This window comes from Betta splendens, chromosome 5 (genome assembly GCF_900634795.4).
Source record: "Betta splendens chromosome 5, fBetSpl5.4, whole genome shotgun sequence".
Classification (NCBI taxonomy): Eukaryota; Metazoa; Chordata; class Actinopteri; order Anabantiformes; family Osphronemidae; genus Betta; species Betta splendens.
Window position 1 is genome coordinate 17,922,633 of NC_040885.2, and position 24,919 is coordinate 17,947,551.

Consider the following 24,919-nt stretch of genomic DNA (forward strand, 5'->3'; position numbering starts at 1 on the left):
GTCAGTTGCTCCACTAACTTGAACAAATGAAATCATTTCTTCACTTCATTGCCTCCTGCTTCTTCTCTAACGCCGAGGTTTCCATTTTGTGATTTTAGTGAACTATTTCAACAGTTGTTCTGTTGACAGGAAACCTTGTTCAGTGACATAAAATCATAATATCCTTCAGAATTTGCTTCCTTGCGTCTAGTGCCATCATCAGGTTGTAACCTGAACTTGTCCATCACTTTATTCTACATCCATCCATCCATTTTCCACCGCTCAGTCCCATACGGGCTCACGGGGGTCCTGGAGCCCATCCCATCCCAGCTACGGGCGAGAGGCAGGGTGCACCCTGCATAGGTCGACAGCTTTATTCTTTATAGTTACATTAAACATATACATGAGCCATTAGGTGTCGTTTTAGTCCAGGCTGCGGTTTTATTTGGTCCGTTACATGAGTACGTTAGTTTATTCTCACACAGGGCTCCTGTGCTTCATAAACAGATTTAAATCAATTAAAAATGATTGTCGCAGAACAGTTGCAAATAAAGTTTTTTTTCTGTTCAACAGTCAGCTGCTTCTTGTGGTATCACAACAAATATGGCGTCGGGAGGCGGCTAGCTGCGGTCAATCGCTGCAGTCGTTCAAAGTCGTTTTAATTAAGCGGTTTTGTAGTTCACGCCAAACTATCTGGCTTGTCTAGTTTTCAAGATGGAGTCTGTCACTTTTTCAGACGAGGCACCGGAGAGAAAGGTTTGCGTCGTTGGGTCGGAGCTGGTGGAAAACTACACGGTAAGTCACGTCCAAGTGCTTAGCCTATTAGCTTAGCGTTAGCCAATAGCTACGCTATTTGTCGGTCCGTCAGAGTGACAGTGGGCTATTGTTGACTCGTTACCCTAATACTATTATTACTATTACTTAGGCCCCAACATTATGTTGGTGTTCCTTCGAGAGCGTCTTGAAAAGAAGTGAACTGTCAGACCATATGCTAAGCTAACTGCTATAATATCTGAGTATCTGAGATTGTGGTTTCAGTGTTTCCTGTAAAGTTTACAGACCTGGCAGCCCACTGCACGTTTTAATGTATCTGACAGAGTTCATATTCATTCTTATATGCTAGTGTGCTGTTAGTATTGACAGCCACTAGCTGATAACGGTAGAAAAAAACCTCACTGCAGCGTATTTAACTTCGAACCTTCCCGGCGTCGGAATAGTGAAGTTTAAGATCTGAGATCTTCTCCTGCAGCGAATGCATAACCTAGCCACGCGTGCTATACCTTGATACAAAACGGAGAGCTGGGAATCAGATTCTAAAAGCCAAGCTAAGATTCAACTGACACTGGCCACATAAGAGAAGATACAGTCAAAACTTTATTAATTCCATGATGGGGAAATTCTTTCGTTTGCAGAAGCGAAACAATTACAGACAAAAAACAGGATAGAAACAAAACCGTTATTAACTGTACGTAAAACAATGCACATTACACGTGTATGTGTATGGAGGTATTACACATTGTGGAATATGAGGATTTTTCAAATTGGTATTGTGATGATATATCATATTAACACAGCAAGTGTATGAGTCGCTTTCCCAGGGGTGTCCAACTCTGGAGAGCTACTGTCCAACACCCCCTGCTGATTACCGTGATCAGGCGTGTCAGTCAGCGGCTGATTGGATAAACACGCCTGGCCAAGATGATCAGTGTTAACTGGACAGGGAGAGTTGGAAAACAAACAGGACAGTGGCTCTCGAGGACCAGGGTTGGACACTCATTAGAAGCAATGAGGCCACGCCTTCAACGGAAGTGGTAGGGACTGCAACGTCTGTTGTCGACCAATAGTGTGCAATCCTAGTGGAACCGGAAGGGGATTTTAGCCAATTCAATGACGTTTCCGGCGAAAAGCGGAATTTAAATGTTTTTTTCCTGCTCGATGGAGAAAACGTGGTGCGTAAAGACACTTTTAAAGAGTGCACCGCAGACGCTCGGTGAAGTCTGATTCGAGCTGTGATTTGTGAGGTTGCTGGGCTTTCTCTCCCGTTTTCTGCGACATGGAGGCCACCAACGTCGTTTCAAACCTGGACGACATATTGGCAGAAGTCCTCTGTGAAAGTGACGGAGAAAATGTCTCGTCTTCCGAATCCAGTACTGATGATAGCGTCGACTGGGAACCAGGGAATTTCTTGCATGAGACGGACTCTGAATCAGATTGGTAAGTACCTACAACTGGTTTATACTGCACTACATGTAACTATAATACATTATAATAACCGTTTGTGTGTATTTCACTTTTTTCGTTTATTATACAGTGTATATATAACGTTACTCGTTACTAGGTTTAGCTGCTCCTTGTGGCTGCGCTGCGTTTAATTCTTACTACAGTACATTCTACTAGCGTTGTTTATTACAGGGTTTTTGTACCTTTATTCCAACTTGTTAGTGAAATATGCGTCAAAATAATAACAAAACTAGCACGCTAACAGAACTGTATTCTTGGTGTTGTGTTGACTTTCTTTCTTGATTTTATATGTTTCATAGTTCTCAGGCGTCCTCAGACAGTGACTGGGACCTTGAGCCAAAGAAGCGCAGAAGGAAATCTGCCCCATCCCCCACACCGTCGTCAACAGCTGGCCGATCTGCATCCACACCTGGAAGGGGCAGGAAGAGGGCCAGGGTGCCATCCGCAGCAACAGCAACAGCAGCATGGCATGATGTCACTGTTGCAGACAGTGCTCCTCGTGGGCTACCTTTTAAACCAGTACGCTCACCAGGTCCCCAAATAATCATGACAGAGTCATACTCACCACTGGACTTGTTTCAGCTTTTCTTTTCGTCTGAAGTCATGAGTACCATCCTTAATCACACCAATGCACATGGGGCAATAAAACAGTCGAGTCAGAAGCCATGGACAGATCTTGTTTTGGAAGATTTGTATTCATTCCTTGCCATAATCATTTATATGGGCATTCTGAAGTGTCCCACCTTGAATGATTACTGGAGGAGGTGTAAAATATTTGCTAACCTGTTTCCTTCCAAGATCATGCCAAGAGTCAAGTTTTGGAAGATTCTGTCCTCACTGCATCTCAGTGACCCCAAGGTGGATGCTGAGAATGAAAAGAAAAGGGGAACACAAGATTATGACCGCCTGTGCAAAATTCGGCCACTTTATGATCAAATTGTGCAGGCGTGTAAAAGCTATTTCCATCCGTTTCAATCCATTTCTGTAGATGAGCGTATGGTTAAGTCAAAGGCCAGATTTGGATTGAAACAGTACATGAAAAATAAGCCAACCAAATGGGGTTATAAACTGTTTGTGTTGGCTGACTCCAGTTGTGGTTACACCTGGAACTTTTTTGTGTATGAAGGAAAGGCAGTGGTGGAACAGGGCATGGGGCTCAGCTATGAGTCTGTCATGAAGCTCGTGGAAGAAAAAGTGTTGGGAACTGGTTATAAATTGTTTGTGGACAATTTCTACACCAGTCCTACGCTTTTCAAAGACCTGCTCAAAAAGAAGATCCTGGCTTGTGGGACAGTTAGACCTAACGTAGCAGGCTTTCCTAAGTCCCAGTTGAATGGCATGCCAAGATCTGCTCCACGAGGAACAATCCGCTGGCTCAGGGAGGAGCAGCTTCTTTTTGTGCGCTGGATGGACACACGAGAGGTCCTGATGTGCTCCACAATGCACAAAGCGTATGATGGGGACACAGCTGTCAGGAGGGTCAGGGGACCTACAGGGACTTGGACCCAACGACATATTCCCATTCCAGCTGCAGTGAAGGAGTACAACAGGAGCATGGGGGGAGTTGACACATCAGATGCCCTCATCAGTTATTATAACACCGTCCACAAAAGCAGAAGGTGGTACAAGACCTTTTTCTTCCACTTTCTGGACATTGCTGTGGTCAATGCTTTTCTTTTGCACACTCATCTAGAGCAGAGTAGGCAAAAAAAACCAATGAGCCAGAAAGCTTTCCGAGAGGCTCTGGTGTTGCAGCTTCTGCCATCTTCCACAAAATTTGCTGCCGCCGCTGCACCCCCGTCTGCCGCCGCTGCACCCCCGTCTGCCGCCGCTGCACCCCCGTCTGCCGCCGCTGCACCCCCGTCTGCCGCCGCTGCACCCCCCTCTGCCGCCGCTGCACCCCCCTCTGCCGCCGCTGCACCCCTCTGCCGCCGCTGCACATACAAAGCCTAAGTATCACAGGCCTATGTACTACAGTACTGACGGCACGGAGTTAAGGCGTAGATGTGTCCTCTGCCACGTAAAAACACCATTGTATTGCTGCACATGCAAGGCCTCCTTGTGCTTTCTGCCAAAGAGAGATTGCTTCAATGCCTGGCATGACAAGATGGATCTCTAAAAGAGAAGCGCTGTCAGTGTTTGTGTGTATATAGTTACATATTGTTTATTTTCAGATGCAATTGGAAGTTCATGTATTCTAGTTGTTTATTTAGCTGCCTGCAGCCTGATCTGCTCCTGCTAGACCTAAGTAAGTAATACAGGCCCTATGCACCACACTACTTGCCACACACCTGCCATCCTTGTTCTGTATGTAACTAACGTTGTGCATTTTCTCTCTGGTACTTCTCTCATTTTGTCCTCACCCACAGGCATCATCCAACTCGAAGCTTTGTGTCTCTGATGGACAGCTATAGATCCAACCACCCTGCCAAATATTATCATTATGTAATATTGTTATAATAACACTATGTAGAAAGATATTTATTGTTGAATAAACTATTTGAGTACTTTTATGAAATTGTGTTCATCTGTTTAGGAAAAAAAATAAATTTTCATCTCTACATTCTATAACGCATTTTGGCACTTTTGTGCCATTTTGAAGTCTCCAAATGATCACCTTGGCCCTCTCCTTGATATTTCGTGAATAAAACACTGTACAAAGCTCATTCCTAAGTGTTCCTACACAAAATTTAGAACAAGTTGTATTTATTCATTTTGTCAATCATGTCTCCACTTACACTGTTTTGACAATTTTTTTTACGGTTATTATTCAAAAATACAAAAAAAATCTATCAACTTTTTCTCAGATTTGTGTCCCCGTGACCTTGCTTCATGTATATTTCTGACTAATTTAGTTTTTCCCTTATAAACTATGAGGGCTTTCCTTACCAGTGACGCCAAGCTCAATATTGTAGCTCTTACCATTTAGAAACTACTTAAACTACAAACTATGCACAAAATGGGGCTTGAAAGCTAAAGGGTTATGAAAAGTTGTATTTCCAAGGAAACAATTAACGTTCCACTCTAAGGGGAATCAATATTCTTGATTTTATTCTATTCAATGCATTAGGAAGTTAAAATTACTCTGAAGTCTTAAGTTTATCATTAAACAGTTTATTAACTTAAACAGTTTATTAGCTTAAAATGTTCTTGCACAAGCAAATCATTAAAGCTTCCTTCTTTCCAAGCTATGCACACACACCAAATTGACCAAAAAGATTTTCTTTGGTTTACCTGAATTGTTCTTTTTAATTTAATGACCCACAGGAAGCTCAGGAGCTGCCTGACCACAGTAGGTTTTCAATCTGCTATATCCTGCCTTTGTTTCAGGTCTACATCATAGATGTGACAGATGGGGAGCACAAATGGACAGTGAAGCACAGATACAGCGATTTCCATGAACTCCACGAAAAAGTAAGTGACCAAAGCTGGTCAGCTGGTGGCTAGTTCTCCTCATTAGTGCATGTATTTGCTTAGTATGATGTATTGTATGTAAATTGTGTTCCCACTACAAAACAAGCAGGTTTTTCTATGACTTTGACTCCATACTGTGCTCATTTAATGTGGAATGTTATTAGCTATTATTAATTTTTTTACTGCATGGAATGACAAATGTATAGTGTAAGTCCAGTGTTAAAATAAGTGATATTGTAGCCCTTAAACAGTTTTAACGCTAAACTGACAGTGTCTAAATGTCCGTTTCCCTCTAGCTGACAGCAGAGAAAAAGGTGGACAGACTGCTGCTTCCTCCAAAAAAGATTTTGGGGAAGAACTCAAAGAGTCTTGTGGAGCGGCGGCAGAAGGAGCTGGAGCTCTATCTGCAAACGCTGCTTCTGCAGTTCCCACAGGCCACACCGACTGCACTGGCCTGCTTTCTGCATTTTCACCTCTATGTGAGTACACCAGATGTGTGACATCTGCACACATACTACACGTTGGCTGTGATGCAACCTTTACTTCAGTAAAATCAGAAGATTTTTATTTTCTTTGCCTCCATTTTCCTCAACTTTCATCTTTGTCTGTAGAGAGATCAACAATAGGCTAGTGTAGTAAGAGGCCTTAGAACTCGTGACATAATTTCTTTAACATGTGACTGTTGAGTTACAGCAGAGCGGTCACAAATAAGTGTTTTATTACCCAGCCTTATTAATTCTTCAAGTCAACAGTTTGCTCTGTTCTGTTTTATTAATGTGCTTTAACATATCTTGACCTTGTTTGTCAGACTAAACAATCTGGGTAATTCTCAAGAAATGTGTGTTGGCAAAGAAACTGTCAAAAAAGGCCAAACCAGCAGAGGTTTTACTCCCTTTATTTTTACATAATCTGATGTAAATCTCTTTCAGGAGATCAATGGCATAACAGCTGCACTGGCTGAGGAGTTGTTTCATAAAGGTAATCTTTCTTCATAACCTTTGACTAATTTACCCTCATCTATTGTTGTGCTATACTCAATTTGTGCAGTAGTGTGTTCTCTATTGTAACAGATTTCTTCCTGTAGCTGTAAGTGACGGTTAATAACAGTACAAGTCTAGTGTCCAGTACTTTATTGTTGCTCTGCATACCAATTAAAATTATTAGAATGAATAGTTTTCTTTTTGCTGACCTTACATGTCTATACCAGCGTTTAATCTGTTCACCACTGTGCTGCTTTTGTCGGTGCACTGTAGGCGAGCAGTTGCTGCAGGCTGGTGAGGTGTTTTCTCTAAGTCCCCTGCAGCTTTACGCCATCTCCCAGCAGCTCCGACTGGCCAAGCCAACCTGCTGTAATGGAGATGCCAAAACAGACCTGGGACATATCCTGGACTTCACTTGCCGGCTGAGATACCTCAAGGTTTCACATTTATGTATTTCATCATACGTAGATACAGTAACTGTCTTTTACTGTTTTTTCTTAACTGTTGATACAACACAGGTGGTAATTTTTTTTTACTGGTTTTGTTTCTGTGGTCAGATCTCTGGTTCCAGAGGCTCAGTAGGAACCAGTAACATCCAGGAGTGTAGTCTTCCCTTTGACCTGTCTGTTTTCAAATCCCTCCTGCAAATAGAGGTAACTGTCTGTCCTCAGAACACTCCTTTCTGTGCACATGCAGGATTACTGCCTGGATGGAAGCGTGACGTTTGTTTTCGTGTGTCTTTAGATCAGCGAGTGCAGCTCTCAGCAGATTCAAGGTTTGTCCACCCTGAGGTCGAGCCTGGCTACTATGAGTATCCACCGCACCACAGAAACGATGACGGTGAATTTTATATCCTCTACTTTAGTATTTATGTTTAGACTGTATATTGTTTTATCTACATGAATGAGCGTTTTGTCCTCCAGTCAATCCTGGTCCCGGAGGCAAGCGAGTTCTCGCAGTGGGAACCTGAGGGTGTAGAGTCTGGCTGTCCTGTCACTGCTGTCATTCCTGTGTGGAGAAATCTGACCACGCTGGACATGAGCCACAACTGCATCAAAGTCATTGACAGCTCAGTGGTGAGACATAGACTAAACATAGTGCGAATAAATAACTGTAAATTGTAATGGGTATTTCCACCGGGAAGTACTGTTTATCACCTACCTCTTGTACTAGAAACCTTAAAGCTCTTTTTTTTGAAAGTCAACGTCTCTTTACACATTTCAATGTTCATATAGAAACTGATTCGGAAAGTGGAGTTTCTTGATCTGAGCTACAACCAGCTGTCTTCAGTGGAAAACCTCCAGGTAAGTAGGCGTGTAATGAAGATCATGAGTGGTGCTGAAACAACTGTCATATTTGTTATTGTTTTATATGATGATCGAATAGGTTTATATATTTTCTTTTAAGTTAGGCTTAGTTCACTAAGCATGAAGTGCATATTTGAACTGGATTCTTTGTGGTTGCAGCACCTGTACAACTTGGTCCACGTGGACCTGTCCTATAACAGTCTGCGGGTCTTGGAAGCTGCTCACACCCGTCTGGGAAACATCAAAACCCTGAGCTTGGCTGGCAACCAATTCGATCGATTGACGGGCCTCAGTAAGCTGTACTCTCTGGTCAACCTTGACCTCAGCCATAACCAGCTGGCTCAGGTACCCACCTACATATGGAATTTGTATATATTTTGTTTGAAATGTAAATCCTGGATGGCGGAACATGTTGATTTGAGTTGTGGATTTTTAATTGATTTATTTTGGCTCCAGTTAGAGGAAATCAGAAACATCGGCTCCCTGCCCTGTTTGGAGAAACTGAACCTGTCAAGTAACCCCATATGCATCATCCCAGACTACAGAACCAAAGTCCTGGCCCAGTTTGGAGACCGTGCAGCAGAGGTACCCGCTAAAACTATTACAGTGTTTATAATACTTAGCCAAGGGAGTACTGGTACCGCTGTTAAAGGTTATATCACCACCATACATTTACTGCTACTCTTAATGCTAGTTTATTTTTACTGCTACTACTACTATTCCTACTACAGATGTACACCACCATACTGTTACTACTGTTACATGCCTTTACTACTGCTGGCCATTCTGTCCCTTTTACACAGATCACACAGCTGTTGTTGACAGATTAATTTGCGCTGCGTCTGCTTCAGGTTTGCCTCGACTCCACGGTGACGACAGAGAAGGAGCTGGACACCGTGGAAGTTTTAAAAGCCATTCAAAAAGCCAAAGAAGCCAAAGACAGGATGAGCAGCGGCGACAAGAAGGTACACGGCGTCACACTGACTCATACGGCAGATGAGAGTTCATATTGTCAGATACAGTTAGCATGCTGAATGTTATGAAGTGTTTATTTTTCTGTATTCTGCCTTAAACCCTGAAAACCGCTGACGTGGTTTCATAAAATATATGAAGTTACTACTAATAGACTACCGATAAATATATAATACAAATAAATTAAATACTGAATACAAATTGTTTTTAGCAACTCTAACATTACTTGTATTACTCACAACAACACAAACAAAATAATTATTATAACCAGGTCTAAACTGGATTAAAGGCTTTCCAAATTATTTAAACTAACTTTTTTCAACTTAAGGTAAGGTTCATTTTATGAATTTGTGTCTCTCAATCATGAAACTTTTAATTAACTTTACATGAAAATATCACAGGACTTCAATCCTCCATTACCACACTTGTCAGTAGTACTAACACAACAGAAACCTTTTATTAGCAAAATCATTAATGAGTTGCTGTAGTGTTTGTTGGACGTAGAGCTGCTCACCAGTAACTAGACCTTTTGTAGAGCATGAAGAATGTGCACATCAGCAGCAGAGTTAATGTGTAATAAATACAGAATTGTGTCTCATGGTGAGGTTGTAATGTCACTTAAAGCAAATGTAAAAGTGTAAACTATGATGTTGAATAATCAAATCTATTTGTTTAAACAAATAAAAAACTTATTTAATGGTCTGGGAAGTTCTTTAAACGTAACACATTTCAGGCTGGAAGCACACGTTTAAATCAGAATCACCAGAGTTCACCCTCTTGGCTCTAAATCAGCCTCACTGGTTCAATTACTGCTGCTCTGCTGCTGATGGAGCTGCTGGTTGTAGGTTTTTGGATGTGATCTGTTTATGTAGATGTCTACCAGTCTCTGAAGGCTTCACCTCTCTGTCCTCTTGTCAGATCAGTGAGGAGACCAGGCTGTGTGCTGCTGCACCTCCTCACCTCTCCTCCTCACCTCCCCCCTCCTCCTCCTCCCCTTCCTGCTGCTCATCTGCTGTTGCTCCTCCTGCTGTCAGCTCCTCTTCTTTCTCCTCCTCCTCTTTCTGTCCAGTCCAGCAGGCTGCCTGCTCCAGCCAAGGTAATCATGTATATATCAGGCTGTGCAGACCTGAGGGAGGCGGGTGGTGTTTTTATGAGTCCTGACTGAAACCATGAAACTGTTTTTGTGCAATTTATGTGGTAAGTGATAGGAATGTTTGAGAAGAGCAACAAGCTATATTATGATCATTAAATTTGTTGGCAGCAGATCAATGAAACAATTATATGCCAGAAAATTATAATAGCCGCAAAACCTTTGTGGATCTCTATCTTTCATTGAGCTAATTTGCACATTTCTGGAAGCTGAAACGTGCAGACAACCTCACATTGATGGCTGGGAATCTTCATCGTCATAATTTCTAAATATAAAATAAATGGGAAACCTGCTTAGTATGACGTACAAAAAGTGTGTACGTCCATGACAGCGTGATCTGTTAAATGTTGTCGGTGTCATTGAGATCACGTTTGGTTTCTTGTTTCAGAATTAACAGGAAAAGAAGAAGCCCCAGTTCCTCCCAGCGTTCTCCCTCCTGTGGCCTCTGCGCCTCCCCCTGCATTCACCACACACATCCTGCCAGCTGAGCCACCTCAGGTCAGACACACCTGAGGTCCTGGAGGAAAAGATCACATTTAATATACAATTATTGTAGGCGTGTTCGTCAGTGTGTTACTTCATTACTTCAGCCTAAACGTTACATTATGAGCCTGAGATGGAGTGGTGTAGTGGTTCCAATGTTTCATGTGTTTATCTGCAGATACAACAACCAACTGTTAGTTTGGCTGAACAAACAGACTGTGGAGCTCCCACATGTGCCACCACGACTTCTACTACAACTGCAAGCTGGTCAGTATCGAATAAATAACAAGTCTAGCTCTGCACAGCAACAGGCAGATTAGAAACCAGGGGGTTTTCTCATTAAAACATGTGGAGGAAAAAGGGAAGTTAAAAGCAAAGGTGTTACGTCTTTAGCTTTGTCAGTTAAATGTCAGACTCTGCTGCTTCCTTCTTAAAAGTACCTGCAGTAGAATAGTACCTGGGAAAGTCCAGGTGGCTTAGTGGTGAAAGGGGAACACCTTCATCCTGGTACATGGACCTTCTTCACTGTCTTCATTTGTGTCATGTTGGTCTCAACAACGTCTGCACAGAAAAGCAACACTTCTACAATTGACTTCAAACAGCAAACCGTTTAATTCATGCAGTTGCTGCTTCCTCATATTTGTGTCAATTCTAACACTGTTGACTTGATTTAAAGTAAATTAAATAAAAAGTACTTGGATTACTGTTTTGTAAATGTTTTTTATATAATTACGTGTTTAATGAAAGTGGAAAGAACTGTCTGACTTTTAAGTTTCCCTCTCAACCTCTTCCAGCAGCGTCTGCTCAGTGGAGTCCAGTTGCTCTTCCTGCAGCGCCGCCTGGTGTCACCTGCTCCCTTCCTGCCTGCTCTCCCTTTCTTCCTCAAACAAAGCATTCATTACCCAGCTCTCCCAGCATCTCAGGTCCATCATAGAGGAGCAGAGGAGGACAAATGAGGAGGAGGACGAGGAGGAGGATAATGAGAGCGAGGAGGAAAAAAGGTCTGAAACCAGAGCGGTCCAGTCCAACATGGAGGCTACCGCGGTGGGAAGTCCCAGGTAGTTTGATTGGAATTAAAGTTTCTTCAGGTTCCCAAACATTCCTCCAGCCTTCTGAGATTGGAACCTATTTGCTAGCTTTGCTTCAATGTGGTTCTGTGATCCCATAGTTGAACCTGTGTTATGCTCATTTGTTTCAGTCCAGGCTCGAGGGATGGATACTTTGAGATGAGTCTGGACGACTCTGTGGAGGAGTCGGTTTGCTCCTCCTCCACGTTGCTTACTGCTGCGCCTGCAGAGGAGCCTTGCAGCCACCCAGGGGAGCTGTGTGAGGAGGAGCTGAAGGTCAACAGGGTTCTGTGGTGCTACTGTCTTCAGGTGGAGGAGGAGGTGGAGCAGAAGCGGGCCTGTCTAGTGCTGACGGATCAGCGGCTGGGCCTGCTGTCTCTGCCAGATGGCTTCACATGGACCAGTCAAGATCTAGGTTAGCCAACAGTCAGCCTCAGTTAGACCATGCAAACAAACATGGAACCTGGATTCTGCTGCTGTTTTTATCTACTTAGAGCTAATAAAACACTACTTTTCATTTGATAATTGAAAGCATTGCATTCCTCTACTTTCAGATCAGGAGCAGTGTCTGCCTGTGGAGAAGATGCTGTCAAACCTCCAGACAGACATCCTCCTGCCTTACTCCCAGCTCCTGCTCTCTTCTCTTCCTGAGCTCCCTGGCTCTCTCTTTTCCTTTGAGCTTCGCTCTGGACAAACCCGCTGGTACATCTTCTCCGAGGCCGAGGAGCTCGGCCAGATCAGAGCTGAGCTGACAGTTCTGATCCGGGTCAGTACACAGCAGATTAACCATGTCTAAATATTAGAGCAGCGAGAGCAAAACAGTACTTTATTGTCTGTTGCACATGTGTGTCTATCTAATACAATTACTAATCTATCTGCAGCCTAATACTGAGCATCAAGAAAACTAAAACCTTTATGTTTTATAGACAGCGGAGTCTCAGCTTGACCCAGAGACACTCAACACTCCTCAGCTCCTCCCGAGCTCACTCATTAACTCCTGGGAGCTGGAGGAGAGTCAGGGAGCCCACGGGGGGTACCCAGCTTACCTTCTCCTCCCCTCCTCTTCCTCATCCACCCTGGACAACCACATTCTCTTGTCAGACATCTTATCTGAGAAAGAAGAACACCGACTTCCGTCCCTGTTCTTCCTCACCCATCGACACCTCTGGGTGCTAAAAATTGATTTCAGAGAACTCACAATGAAAGCGAGAATCGATCCTAAACCTCATCACTCCTCCTGGTGCAAGTTAGTGCGTGTGCCTCTCGGCTCCGTGGTGCTTCACCCCAGAGAGAGCTCTTCTCAGGTCAGGGACAGAACTAATGACCCCTCCTGCTCCAATCCACAACACTGCCACAGGTAAAGAGTGGAATGTTTAATTGTATTCAGTGTATTTAGTGTAACATGGTTGTTATTCTGATTTTAGAATTATTGTCTTTCTGCAAGGCATAACAAAATAACTTGTGCAACAAACTAAAATTTACCTGTGTTCTGCTTAGGAGGAGTCATACAGTGGAGCTGCTGCTGGGGGTTCAGAGGCTGCGGCTGCTGTTTCCCCTGGCTAAGAACAAGAGCTCCTTCCTGGGGAAGCTGAGATGGCAGAGAGCGTCTCTGGAGGGGCTGAAGATGGTGGCCCTGCCCCGGCCCTGCTCACAAGGGCACCATGGAAAAGGTCAACATGATCAGACCAAGCAGTTTCAGTTTGTCTGACTACTTGTGCCGTTCTGCTGTTACTGAATTTAACACCTACTTGTTACTGTGTTGTCAGGTCCGTGTAGACCCAGTGACCAGTACTGTTTTACCTGTACTAGGAAATCGGGGAGCTCCAGCAGGTAAATGTAAACTTTATAAACACAAGTTATATTCTACACTGTTCAGTGATAAAGTGCTCAAAGATAAACCCCACTTTACTGAACTGATGAACTATCAGATCCTACTGGAATTGATTTATAATTCAAATCATCTCTTCTCCTTCCTCCTCCTGTTTTCTCCTCAGCCGAGGCTCTTCTCATCTCCAGCTGGTAGAGAACCAGCCATCCCCTCATCTCGTCCCAAGTCTCTCGCCAGGACTGCAGCTTCTTGCTGGGCTTGAAGGAGAGCAGCTGCTGGCATATTTCCAGAGATTCATAGCACTGGTAGGAGACGCGCTAGACACATCTTTAACAACAGGAAAGACATTCACAGACATTATTTCCTGCTAATATTTGGGCTTTCTTGGTGTGTGACTCATCAGTCTGAGGAAGAGGAGGTGAGGCAGGTTCTGTGGTTGTCCGTGGTTCTCTACAAGTCTCCAGACACTGAACTTGCCTGCTGTTTGCTGTTGTCCACGGATACAATCTACTTCCTGCTGGAAGACTCGGCCACTACCCTCGGACACCATTCTGGTAGGTTGAACTGAACCCTTTAAAATCCACCTTTACTGCTAATAGCATTTCTACACTGTACAGATTTGAGGAGCTCATTTTAGGGCTTTTTATATGTCTGTTCTGCTGCACCTTCTCTGTTGTAGTGTTGGACGTTACAGAGTCTGGAGATCCACACACCTGCCTGTGCTGCTGTCTGTCTATCAGGCTGTCTGAGCTGCTGTCTATCAACGTGGGGCTGTTCGACCAGTATTTCAGAGTTGTAGGTCAGTGGATTTTGTTACTCTTCAACCTGAGGTTATGAAGGAGTTTTCACAGATTTCTGTCTCTTTTCAGGTCACACAGCCGATCACATAGTGTGTTGTCTCAGCAGAGACAGCTATGGGACAGGCGTCTTTCTTCAAGAACTGATGTCAGCTCTAAGTTTGCAGCAGCAGCTTCCTCCTCCTGAACCTTCAGATCAAGACTTCTATTCTCAGTTCACCAACACAAACACTGGTAACCACATGGAACCTGTCTTTTGTCCCACAGCTTTTTAATAAACAGTGGTAATGTTAGAGTGTCTCCTCCTGCAGGTAAAATGCAGAACTACGAGCTGGTGCACAGCAGCAGGGTGAAGTTTATTTACCCAAGTGAGGAGGAGATGGGAGACTTGACCTTCATCGTTGCCGAGAGGAAGACTCCAGCCATCACAGCGTCCCCGCGCTCCTTTAACATCCTGCTGTACTTGCTGGTTTTCCAGGTGAGAGCTTATAGAGAAAGTTAGGCGTGAGTTGATGTACTGGAGGCTATGTCTAGATGAACAAACGTGTGTTTCTCCACTCAGTAGAAAATGCAGAAAGGCCCAGTGAAAACCGACAACTTCACTGACAAAGACTTATTTTAAACTGTTTGCCACACTGTTTACTCCAGGTCCAGAGCTCTAGCAGTGTTCTGAGCCCAGGCTCTGTCCTCTCAGGCTCCTCCACCTCCACTTCATCTCCTGTGCTCGAACCAAGGACTCTGATTCTGACCAGCACTGACGTGTTCCTCCTGGATGAGGACTACGTCAGCTATCCTCTGCCTGACTTTGCCAAAGAACCTCCCTCCAGGTCAGTGCACAGGAAGCCCAGGGCCCTCATGTCACATGTATGTGTAGGTTCATGTCTAGGTCACAGCATTTTCCAAATGGACTTGTTCTCATCTGTTTTCTGAAAAGAGGAAGAAGAGCAGACAGGGAAAATGGGGCCCTTACAGACATGCAGGAAGCAAAACAAAATGAATGCTCTGACACCCAAAAACAGATAAATTAGAGACTGTGTGTTTATATTTTCTAATTCAGTACCACTTTCATTGTTTTTAATTTTTCACACAGGGAGCGGTACCAGCTGCGTGAGGCTCGAAGAATCAGAGACCTGGACCGGGTCCTGCTGGGCTACCAGACGTACCCTCAGGCTCTGACCCTAGTGTTCGATGACCTGCCGGGCCCAGATTTGCTCTGTCACCTCACCATGGACCACTTTGCTGCAGGAGGGGAAGAAGCCCAGCCCAGAATGGGGGCATCAAACGGGGGCGCGGAGGGCGAGGTCCAGTGGTGCGTCTTTGTACCGGGCGCCGACAGCAGAGAGAGGCTAATTTCACTGCTAGCTCGCCAGTGGGAGGCGCTCTGCAGCCGCGAGCTTCCCGTGGAGCTCACAGGCTGATTGGTGGGTTGGAGGAAGGTGACTGAGATGGAGTCCCTGTGACTGGGAGGGATTCAGTGCTTAATTGGTTTAAAGACTGCAGGATGCTTTGAACATTTGGGACTAGCTGAAGGCTGCTGAAGACCCTGCTGAAGTTGGCGTTTATGGGGATCCATATACGCCAAGTTCAAACGAGAGGGAGAAGCATCGCTTGGAGAATGAAGTAAAAGAGCACCAGAGAGACAGAGGCGTTCAAAGCTCACATACTTACACTCATCTTCACATCTACTCCATCACAGCATCAAATGTGTTTATCTTCTGCTTATTGTTAACTACAGTTAAACGAAGTACTACGTTGCAACCACTGTTCACACACAGGTGTGTGAGCTCTGGTGGACATCAGACAACGCTGTCAATGCAGACGGTACGAGGGACTCGCTCAGAGCCCGAAAAATGGGAGTTCCCACAGAATTATGAAATTAACGACTTAATAAACAAGCAGGCTGTTGTTGCCCAGCAGGGGCGCTGCAGCCAGTCCACGGGAGAGCCACTAGAGTTATTTATGCTTTTCATAAAATAACCGTTAAATCATTTGTTCTGCCTTTCACAAGCCGGATGAGAAAATGGGAAGCGTTTTCTTTGCATTTCTAGTACAGATTTATGGGTGATATGACTGAGCTCAGACTGACGCACGAAGAACTGCGAGCCTCATTCCATCAAAGGGGAAAAAAAATCCATGGAGACAAGTCCAAAGCTGTTTGGTTTACATGCTATTTATATGTAATATTGCTGGTTAAACCAAAAATCACTTTTCTGTAGTTTCATTTTTGCACGTGTTCGATGTGACTCTGGGTGAGGAGACAAGGATTGAACCAAAATGCTGGACTGTGATGCACAAACACACCCAGCTGCTCCGCACAAACTGCTGTCTGAACTTTTTACTCATTGCACACATGAAGCAGTATTACTGGACTGTAAACTGAAGCTTTTTATTAATATTATTATTATAATTGTTATTTGAGACTGAAGGATGTTTTTCGGCCCAATGCTGATTTTTGTACTAATAATGAAAGTTCTAACGAAGCAAGCAATGGAATTTGATATTTAGTATTATTATTATTAAGTATTATTTTTTTTTATATTTTGTGTCCTGATTTTATTGTTATAGTTTTCAATCATAATTTTTGACTAATGGGAAGCACCACAACCCACACAACAGTGTTAAATGTTGTCTTGTTCATGGGAAAACCATTGAATTAAAGTAATAGGAATTCTCCATGTTACAATAACTCCTGTTTGTTTTAGTGTACGTGATTTGGTTCTTTGAAAGTCAGCAGATATTACCACAGTCTGTGCTGCTTCCAGATAAATAAGAAGTGAAAACCAGCCTGGCTGCAAGGGGCGAGTGGGGTCATCATGGAAGCGATGACGGACACAGATGCTGTACAGGTTTATGCTTTATTATTAAGTACATACATAATAATGTCTACATACACACGTCATGTATGCACAGACATGTCTGAAATTAAATTAGAATTAGATTCTAGCAGCTACACAATTTGTCCAACATATTAAATGGTTAATTAGTTATGAACTTAATATTTTCCTTCATATATTTTATTTATTATAACAGTTAGTTTCTACAAATCAAGCATTTCTTGATGGTTTTGACTCTCACCTATCACATGTTTAGAGTTTTACAAAGGACCAAATGGAATCGTCAGCACTCTGTAGTTTTTGTTGTCCATTGAGGTTTTGATGAGTTGCCAGATCAGCAAAACAAAATGTGCCGCCACCTTTCAACTCCTTCAACTTCCTCTATTTCCTGTCTGACCAAGCTGCTTATCATGAATTTCAGTTGAGTTCCTCTTCACAGACGCTTCCACAGGCCGCATGCTGAGTTACTGTACCCAGATGTGTCCAATCAGCAGAACCGTGTCTCTGACCCGGAGCATGTCCTGCTGGGTCATCAGGGCAGTGTGAGCGAACGGACCCCTCGCAGGTCGGAAACACTCATTTCGGTTTCTTTGGTGCTTCTGGCATTGATAGCATCATTTTCCCAAAATGTTCCAAAGCTAATGACCAAGCATTTCAAAGAACAATCAAGCCTTTAGCTGTAAACTGGCTATTCATCATTATGCAAAGAAGACACGACGCTTGGATCAGACGTGCTACGACCGGGTCAGATTTTCAGGTCGTGTTTGGATAAGTTCACTGGTCAGGTTCATTAATATCAACTCTAGTTCTCTGCACAACCGTGTGTTCTCTGCCTTTTGTCAGGAGCGTGTCTGTGTCTGTTTTTTTAGTGCCAGAGATAGCGACAACCTTCACACCGTTTTGATGTGTGTTTGTGTCTTGTGGCTTTAATCAAACTGTGTCAAGGCCACACTGATCTGGGACTACATTCAGAGCATCAGTATCGGCAGCATACTCAGAACCTGCATCGGGTCATTCAGATATGTTTACACGGCCTCGTGTCCCTCTGGAATCCACACTTACCCACTTACTTAACTGTACGTTTTCTCTATGTCATGGATGTAACCTGGAGTTTTATATTATAAGACACAACAAACCAAGTGTTCACAATGTAATATTTATTATTACGAGTCTGCTTTATGCAACGTCGATGCTCAAAATGTGCCGTATAAATAAAGAGTGGTCACAGCAAACAGTGATTGAACAGGTTTCAACGGTTTTGACTTCCATTCTATTGTCAGATATTTGCGGAGGAAGACGGCCACATTTCTAGTCTTCCTTCCAGAATGAGTTTGAGTATGGCAGTAAACGTGTCCAGCGGTTTATCGTTCCTCCGTGTCCGCGTGCTTCCTGCTTTTGTTCTGTCAGCCTACTGCTTGACCCCTGACCTCTTCCATGGCCAGATTAAACATGCTGTTTCATCTGTTCGTCATGTCCAAGCAAAATTAAAACAGGAAAGAAACCCAGCTTTCACATTTGTCCCCTTAGATTCTCAGAAGCAGTTGTGGAGTAACGTCAGCTGACGAGGAAATCCGTTCAGATCACGCTGGACCAATGTGACGGCCAGAAAAGGATGTGCATCGAAAGCTTCCTCCCAGGAAGAGAAGATTTTTCAAATTCCCTCAGTCGAACGTTATAGTTAAAGTTGCAGCCCTGTAGAATTCATCTAGACTAGACCTGGGGTGATGTTGGATGTTCTTCAGGCAGTTGCCATAGTTATAGCAACAGCCTCTTAAAGTGATTCAGGTTTTCACTGGAGTCGAGAGCAGTGAATGTATGTCTTAATACAATAAATGTTATTGTTAGAGTATATTTGTTATTAAAGCCCAAACACTTGTTACTGTGGGGGACGCTCCTGTGGCTGTGTTGTAATTCCTGTGCTGTTGCTGTTAGCGCTTGGGGAGTAGGAGGAGGAGATGACCTCTGCTGGGAGGTTCCAGGAGGTGCCAGTTTCTGTTTTTTTCTCTTTCTCTGTCTAGATTAGAGAGGAGAAAACGTGCTGCCACCAGTCGCTCCAGCTTCTCCGGCTGCTCTGGAGACTCGGCCGAGGCGGCTTCTTACTGGTAATCTGGTGGTTAGTTGACTCATAGAGGCCATTGTTGCTTGGATTCACCCTGCGGTTGATGTTTAGGTTTCTGAGATCGTCCCGTCCCACTGGAGCTGGCTGTCAGTTCCTGTAGACACATTACTGCTGGAATACAACTCCACTGTTCTCTAACAACATTGTTGTTCTGCTCTGAGGATGTTGTGCATGTGTTTTTCCTGTAGATAGCAGAGGGGGTGATTCAGAGCTTAGAAAACCAGCTCCAACTTCCCTGGAGACGTCTGGAATTTTCTCTCTACTGATTTCTTCCTGCTGATACTTGGAGGACACCCGGTTGGTGGATTTATTTTGCCTTTCTGGATATGACACTTTGAGCCATGCTGCTGAAGCTGCTGAAGCTGCTGTCGCTGCTGCTGCTCTGCCAGCAAGTCTCCCCACAAACACAGGTAAAACGCCTGTCCAGACGCTGCACTCGGGCCAGTAACACATCAGGAACACCTTTGCTTGTTAAATCCTAACACCAACGTGAACTAAACAGCTGTGCATAATGTACCAAAGCCAGACAGGAGTCTAAACGTAACGGAACTAACTCGTTTCCTTCCACAAAGTTACAACACTCATGCAAATGTCCATCATCATTAACGCCTCACAGTTTTTCATCTAACGGCTGTAATGTGATACTTCTGATTCTGTGATTGAACAATCTGAACCATCAGAGGCTGCAGGGGCAGGAAGCTGTAGCCTGGTTCATTACACTATAATTAAGCTACAACTGCCTTTGAACACCAGTCCTACAAGTTATCGAGAAATCTAAAGGGCCATCGGTCAAAAATGTTTCAATTCTGCACCTCGGAGTAATTCAAGTATATAATAGGTTTCACCGTACTTTGCTGTATTTTACTGTGTACACATCCAAAAGAATAAAGCAACCGACTAATTCGCTTAATCACTAATTCCTTAACTCTGCAGCCTCGTGTCTGAGGCCGTATCATCATAATGGCCATTGTCCCAGTATGTTAAAGCATAAAACTCTGGGCTTGGGGCAAACGTGTGCTACCAAACTGAGCAGATCCGATCCAGTGGTCCCTGGAAGTGATCAGGAAGAACACACTATGCAAGAACAGGGGCGACTGCTGCCTGTGGCTGCAGGTCAGTCAGGCAGCAGCCTGACACTGTGAGTGCAGTGAATGTGGTTGTCTGGGTGCATTCCTGGGTCGACACAGGATGAAAACTAATCTCACAACTTCCCGGAAACTAAGGTTATGCTTGTACCTGATAACAGAGGACACTTCCAGTGGTTGTTAAGTTTATTAAGGTTGTTTAAAGGACTGGAAGGACTGGATGGTTAATGTTTCTTAGAACTATTCTGCCATTTTATATTGTTATTAAATTCTTGTCTCCAAATGTTGTTGTTCATGGTTATTGGTGTAACTGATCAATATAAGGAGGAATCTCTAGCTCTGCAGTCTCAGTTCTCTTGTGCTCCCTCAGACTTCGCGTCCTGGTCAATGTTCCAGCTATCGGAGGCTGGAGGTGTACAACGACTGCACGTCCTGTGCTTTATTGGCTGCTTCCAACTGCAGACACGGTTTCCGCAACATAGGCAGCTTCAACTGCAGGTCTGTCCCACATCGTACCAGATGTTCTCTAAGCGCATCTCATCAAGCGCGTAGGATGTGAACCAGCTTCTGCGCCTCTTGTTCACTCTGTGCTGCAGTTACGTGGTGAAGATTGGTGGCAGAGATACGAAACTGGAAGGATGTCGGCAAATCTGCATGAAGACCTTTATGCAGCCAAAGTGCTGCCCACAGTTCTGGGGGCCTCTGTGTCTGCGTAAGAGCCACGAAAAACACACACAAAGCTCTCAGAAGACATTCACGCTAAAGGACAGTGTGTAGTGGAACAGCAGCAGGTGTCCATTCAAGCACTGACAAAAAGATAATTCCAGGTCTTGGTGACATTGACCCTCATTGGTTGATTTGTTTTATGCCGTGTTTATGAAACCAGACGGAGCACCTCAAGCACTTCAGTCCAATTCAGGGTCAAGGGTCAAGTTGTAACAGTTTGTAGAGTCGCTGTTGATAATTGAACTGCTCTCTGGCCAGTGCAAATCACATTATTAACTCTAATTCAAGAGCGATGGGGAACGTTTTCAAGCGAACACAGAAGGATCGTGGAGCAGAAACGAGCAGTGCAGCGTTCCTATCTTATCAGATTGTTTGGCAACTTAAATGTACACTCAGAACTATGACTGATCCGGATGCTGAGTCATGGCATCTGGAGCACAAACTTCAGAAACAAGCTCCGATCCCATGATTCAACTTCCAGAGAACCTCACCTAGATGACATTGAAGCTCCTCTAACCTCGTGTCCCTGTTCACCTGTGCACCTGCAGCCTGTCCCAGCTGGTCAGAGAAGACCTGTAACTACCATGGAACCTGCGTAGATGGAGATCTTGGCAATGGGACGTGTGTCTGTGAGGTCAGTGTTCAACACGTCTGCTCATCTTATTAGTGTTAGTTTAGTTTGTATTTCTGGTGAGCAGCGCCCATTACTAAAACGGTTCCTCTCGACACGTGTCACACTCACGTCTGGATCTTTTCCATTATTGGTTTCCTTGCACTGTTTTGTGTTTGAAACCTATTTGGTTACTTCTTAAAGCAAATTGTTGATGTCTTGGCAATGCTGTGAAATATAAATCTCGTGCCTCTTCCTCTTAGGACGGCTTTTCTGGATTTGCCTGTCAGGAGTGCAAGAATCCAAATGCTTTTGGCGAAAAGTGTGATAAAGGTGGAGTCTCTGACTTATAGGAGAGGCAAAATAATAGAAACTGGAAGCTGTTTGGTTGCAGAGCAACATCTGGCCTCACATCTGACACTATGCTCTGTTGTGTCTTTGAGCAGAGTGTGACTGTGAGCATGGCTTGTGTAATAAAGGTCCAGAGGGTGATGGACAGTGTTTTTGTCAACCACCGTACACTGGCAAGCGCTGCGATAAAGGTCAGACCACACGTTGATATTACATTCAATTATATGTAAAGACACTGTGGTACAATGTAAACCTGTGTCCATAGTTGTGGTGTTCAGTAGAGTTTGTGGAACATTTACGTTGTTGCAAATGCTAAAAAGCAAGAAATGACAAATCTGTTAAAACGTTGTTTGGTTATTAATATGCGATGAGATTTTAAATAAAATACCTTAAAATGTCAACATTAGGAAGATTGTTAACATACTAGTTGTTTACTTATTTAGTTTTGTGTTCAGTTTTTTTTAACAACAATTGTTTATTTGATTACACACAAATGTTATTTACTGACTCAGTCTTTTGCGACATGTGGTTAAGATGAAACTATTGAAACTGAAAATATCAGTCTAATGAATTGCACATAATAATCACATTTAGTTTGACTTAATTGTGAAAAAGTAATGTTTGTGTTTTGTCTTCTTTATCTGTTTTGTTACAGCCTTATTTATAATTTTTAGCACAGTGTAGAATAATCATTTTTAGGCCTAATCTAGGAAATGCAGATTTACAAACAACATTTTACAAATGCAGAAAATATTTTACACGTATCCATATTTCAACACGTATGAAGCACTTTAAACAAGCGCTTCTCAAATAACAGCAGTGACAGGTGTCATATTTTACAGTTGATGCTGCAGGAATTGCTTTGTCTTCGCCTGTTCATCTCCAGTGAACTGCTTTTGTTCCTGTGTTATCAGTGAGCAGCCGATGCAGTAACTGCAGCCCGTACTCGTACTGTAAAGGAGAGGGAGACGCTGCGTACTGTGACTGTTTACCTGGACACGCGAAGACGCTGCAGGGAAAATGCGCAAGTAAACGCAGCGTTCGGCATTTAAGTCAGATGTCTGTGTTTTCCTTCTTTCAAGCTGTTGTTAGTTTGGTCCGTCAGCCCACCACAGTCCATGAGTTTCACAGTGATACACACACTTATTTTATGGCAGAGTAAGTATTTGCTTTCATTAGTTGAACCTGGGGAACAAGAAGGTGCTGTTCTGCATCACTCAAACTTGAAAAAGCAAATTATGCGGCTTTGCTGGACTCTTCTAATTTTCAGTTCATTTTCCATTTGTAATACGGTTATTAGAAATCTGGATCTCCTTCAATAGATGCTTGCAATTTTATTCTCGCTAACTCTTCTTATCAGCTACTGCCTGAACAGTCACGTCCATGATTGTCAGCGTGTGGCAAGGACGATGTCTGTTGAAAGACAAATAATAAGTCTCACAAGACTTTATCTTCCTCTTTGTCTCCAGAAATAAATCCATGTGGGAACAAGAAGGGAACAAAGTTGGCTACTCAGTTACTTTTGAACTAGTTGTTCTAAAGTCAAGCACCTTTTTGGCACCTTTTTGTTTAGGTGTTTGCCTAGCGAAGGACTGCGACCCCAATGCCATGTGCTCCATGCAAGGCTCAAAGCCCAGCTGCGCCTGTAAGCCAGACTTCGAGGGTGACGGCAGGATCTGCGTTCCCAAGAACCCCTGCTCTCAGAACAATGGAGGATGTCCCATTAACTCCACTGTCTGTGTGTTTGAAGGGCCAAACAAGGTGAGAACGGCTCAGGAACATTGTTGAGAAATGCCTGGTTATAATCTGAAACCGCACAGTTCATGAAGTAGAAGAGTTGTAAATACCCATAGATCCTGTGCTGGAACCAGAGCTAATTGTTCTGAACCTTTTGTCTCTCTCCCAGTCCAGCTGCAAGTGTATGTACGGCATGTCCCCCATAGGTGGCAACCCTCAGGCTGGTTGTGAGCTGGTATCGGCCTGCGCAGCAGACACGTGTGACCCCACAGCTGCCTGTCACACTGAGTTGGACGGACGCCCCAGGTCCGACACGGAGCCGGGTTTAGAACCGGGCCTCGACGATGGCGCCTACTGTTTCTTTGCATTTAGCTGTGTTGTAGTTTGTGAGTGTGGTGTAACTCCATCCGTCTGTCCGTCACCCCTCTCAGGTGTTTGTGTGAGTCCGATCAGATTGGTGATGGGTGGCGTTGCTATGGTAACCTGATGGCGCGAATTCTAGAGCTGGACAGAAGTGGAAACCTGCGAGAAAATCTGACTGGAGCCGTGTCTCTGTTCGGTGAGAGCAACAAATTAAAAGCCATGAAACCGTAGACTTTACTTTATGTCTGTAGGAAAATGTTCCACTGTAACTTTAATGTCATGAACGAAATTTTACTGTAGGACTCATTCAGTATCGACACATTTAATAAAAGATAGTGAAAGAAACAACGATTTCGGACGTGCTTTACTAAACTGAGTTTATATTGCTCTCGATTCAGCTGCTGTTATTATCCGTGTGTTTGTGTGTGCTTTATTTTCTGTTCTCAGAAAAAGGATGTTCACGGCTGCTGAGCCACAATGGGCCCTTCACTGCTTTCATCCCCTTGTTGAAAACACCTCTGACTGTAGGTCACCTGTGTTTACGTGATTATCCCCTCAGTGCTCACCAGCACAGATTCATAAGAATCTCATTAACTGTAGCCAAGGTCCAGGTTTATGTGAAGCATTTGATTCATGTTTTTAGTGTCGCTGAAACCAAGTGTTTATCCTCAACCAGCCCGGCCTTTGATCTACCGACTCCACTGTTTTTGCAGGGAGTTAATGAGGAAGAAGTGTGTAAAAACCACCTGATCCTGGGTCAGCACCTCTACAAGGATCTGGAGGGTCGAGACTTCACGTTGTACGGAGGAGCCGAGCTCCGAGGCAAACACAACAAGGTAGGAGCTGTGTGGACGGCCAGCGTGCAGCAGTGAGCAG

The 24,919-nt window shown here is 43.9% G+C and overlaps 2 protein-coding genes across 6 annotated transcripts in view; both read left to right on the forward strand.

Annotated features, from left to right (window-relative positions):
* The first annotated feature begins 553 nt into the window (after positions 1–553).
* Positions 554–16,905, forward strand: nisch (nischarin). Of its 5 annotated transcripts, XM_029151207.3 has the most exons (29): positions 4,186–4,468; positions 4,590–4,665; positions 5,551–5,634; positions 5,931–6,113; positions 6,564–6,612; positions 6,888–7,051; positions 7,172–7,267; positions 7,359–7,454; positions 7,538–7,690; positions 7,850–7,918; positions 8,081–8,266; positions 8,378–8,506; positions 8,773–8,886; positions 9,812–9,989; positions 10,432–10,541; positions 10,705–10,793; positions 11,321–11,584; positions 11,725–12,008; positions 12,148–12,359; positions 12,520–12,950; positions 13,091–13,263; positions 13,360–13,423; positions 13,588–13,726; positions 13,825–13,975; positions 14,101–14,220; positions 14,291–14,452; positions 14,530–14,696; positions 14,867–15,045; positions 15,309–16,905. In XM_029151207.3, exons 2-29 carry the CDS (start codon positions 4,621–4,623, stop codon positions 15,634–15,636), a joined length of 4,419 nt encoding a protein of 1,472 aa, XP_029007040.1. In that variant the 5' UTR covers positions 4,186–4,468; positions 4,590–4,620; the 3' UTR covers positions 15,637–16,905. The 5 variants fall into 5 exon arrangements, 4 of the variants coding, with proteins under 4 accessions (XP_029007042.1, XP_029007038.1, XP_029007039.1 ...); XM_029151205.3 differs by lacking the exons at positions 4,186–4,468; positions 4,590–4,665 and adding an exon at positions 557–774; XM_029151206.3 differs by lacking the exons at positions 4,186–4,468; positions 4,590–4,665 and adding an exon at positions 557–774 and having other exon boundaries at positions 11,324–11,584.
* A 1,693-nt stretch (positions 16,906–18,598) lies between these two features.
* stab1 (stabilin 1) overlaps positions 18,599–24,919 on the forward strand; it is a 35,388-nt gene continuing 29,067 nt past the window's right edge. The window contains exons 1-13 of the mRNA XM_029151212.3: positions 18,599–19,154; positions 19,360–19,581; positions 20,627–20,754; positions 20,853–20,968; positions 21,531–21,616; positions 21,856–21,925; positions 22,039–22,134; positions 22,858–22,971; positions 23,517–23,704; positions 23,850–23,986; positions 24,112–24,239; positions 24,491–24,567; positions 24,757–24,879. Coding sequence (XP_029007045.1) covers positions 19,513–19,581; positions 20,627–20,754; positions 20,853–20,968; positions 21,531–21,616; positions 21,856–21,925; positions 22,039–22,134; positions 22,858–22,971; positions 23,517–23,704; positions 23,850–23,986; positions 24,112–24,239; positions 24,491–24,567; positions 24,757–24,879 — 1,332 coding nt within the window. The 5' untranslated portion in view covers positions 18,599–19,154; positions 19,360–19,512. The remainder of the gene's footprint in view (positions 19,155–19,359; positions 19,582–20,626; positions 20,755–20,852; positions 20,969–21,530; positions 21,617–21,855; positions 21,926–22,038; positions 22,135–22,857; positions 22,972–23,516; positions 23,705–23,849; positions 23,987–24,111; positions 24,240–24,490; positions 24,568–24,756; positions 24,880–24,919) is intronic.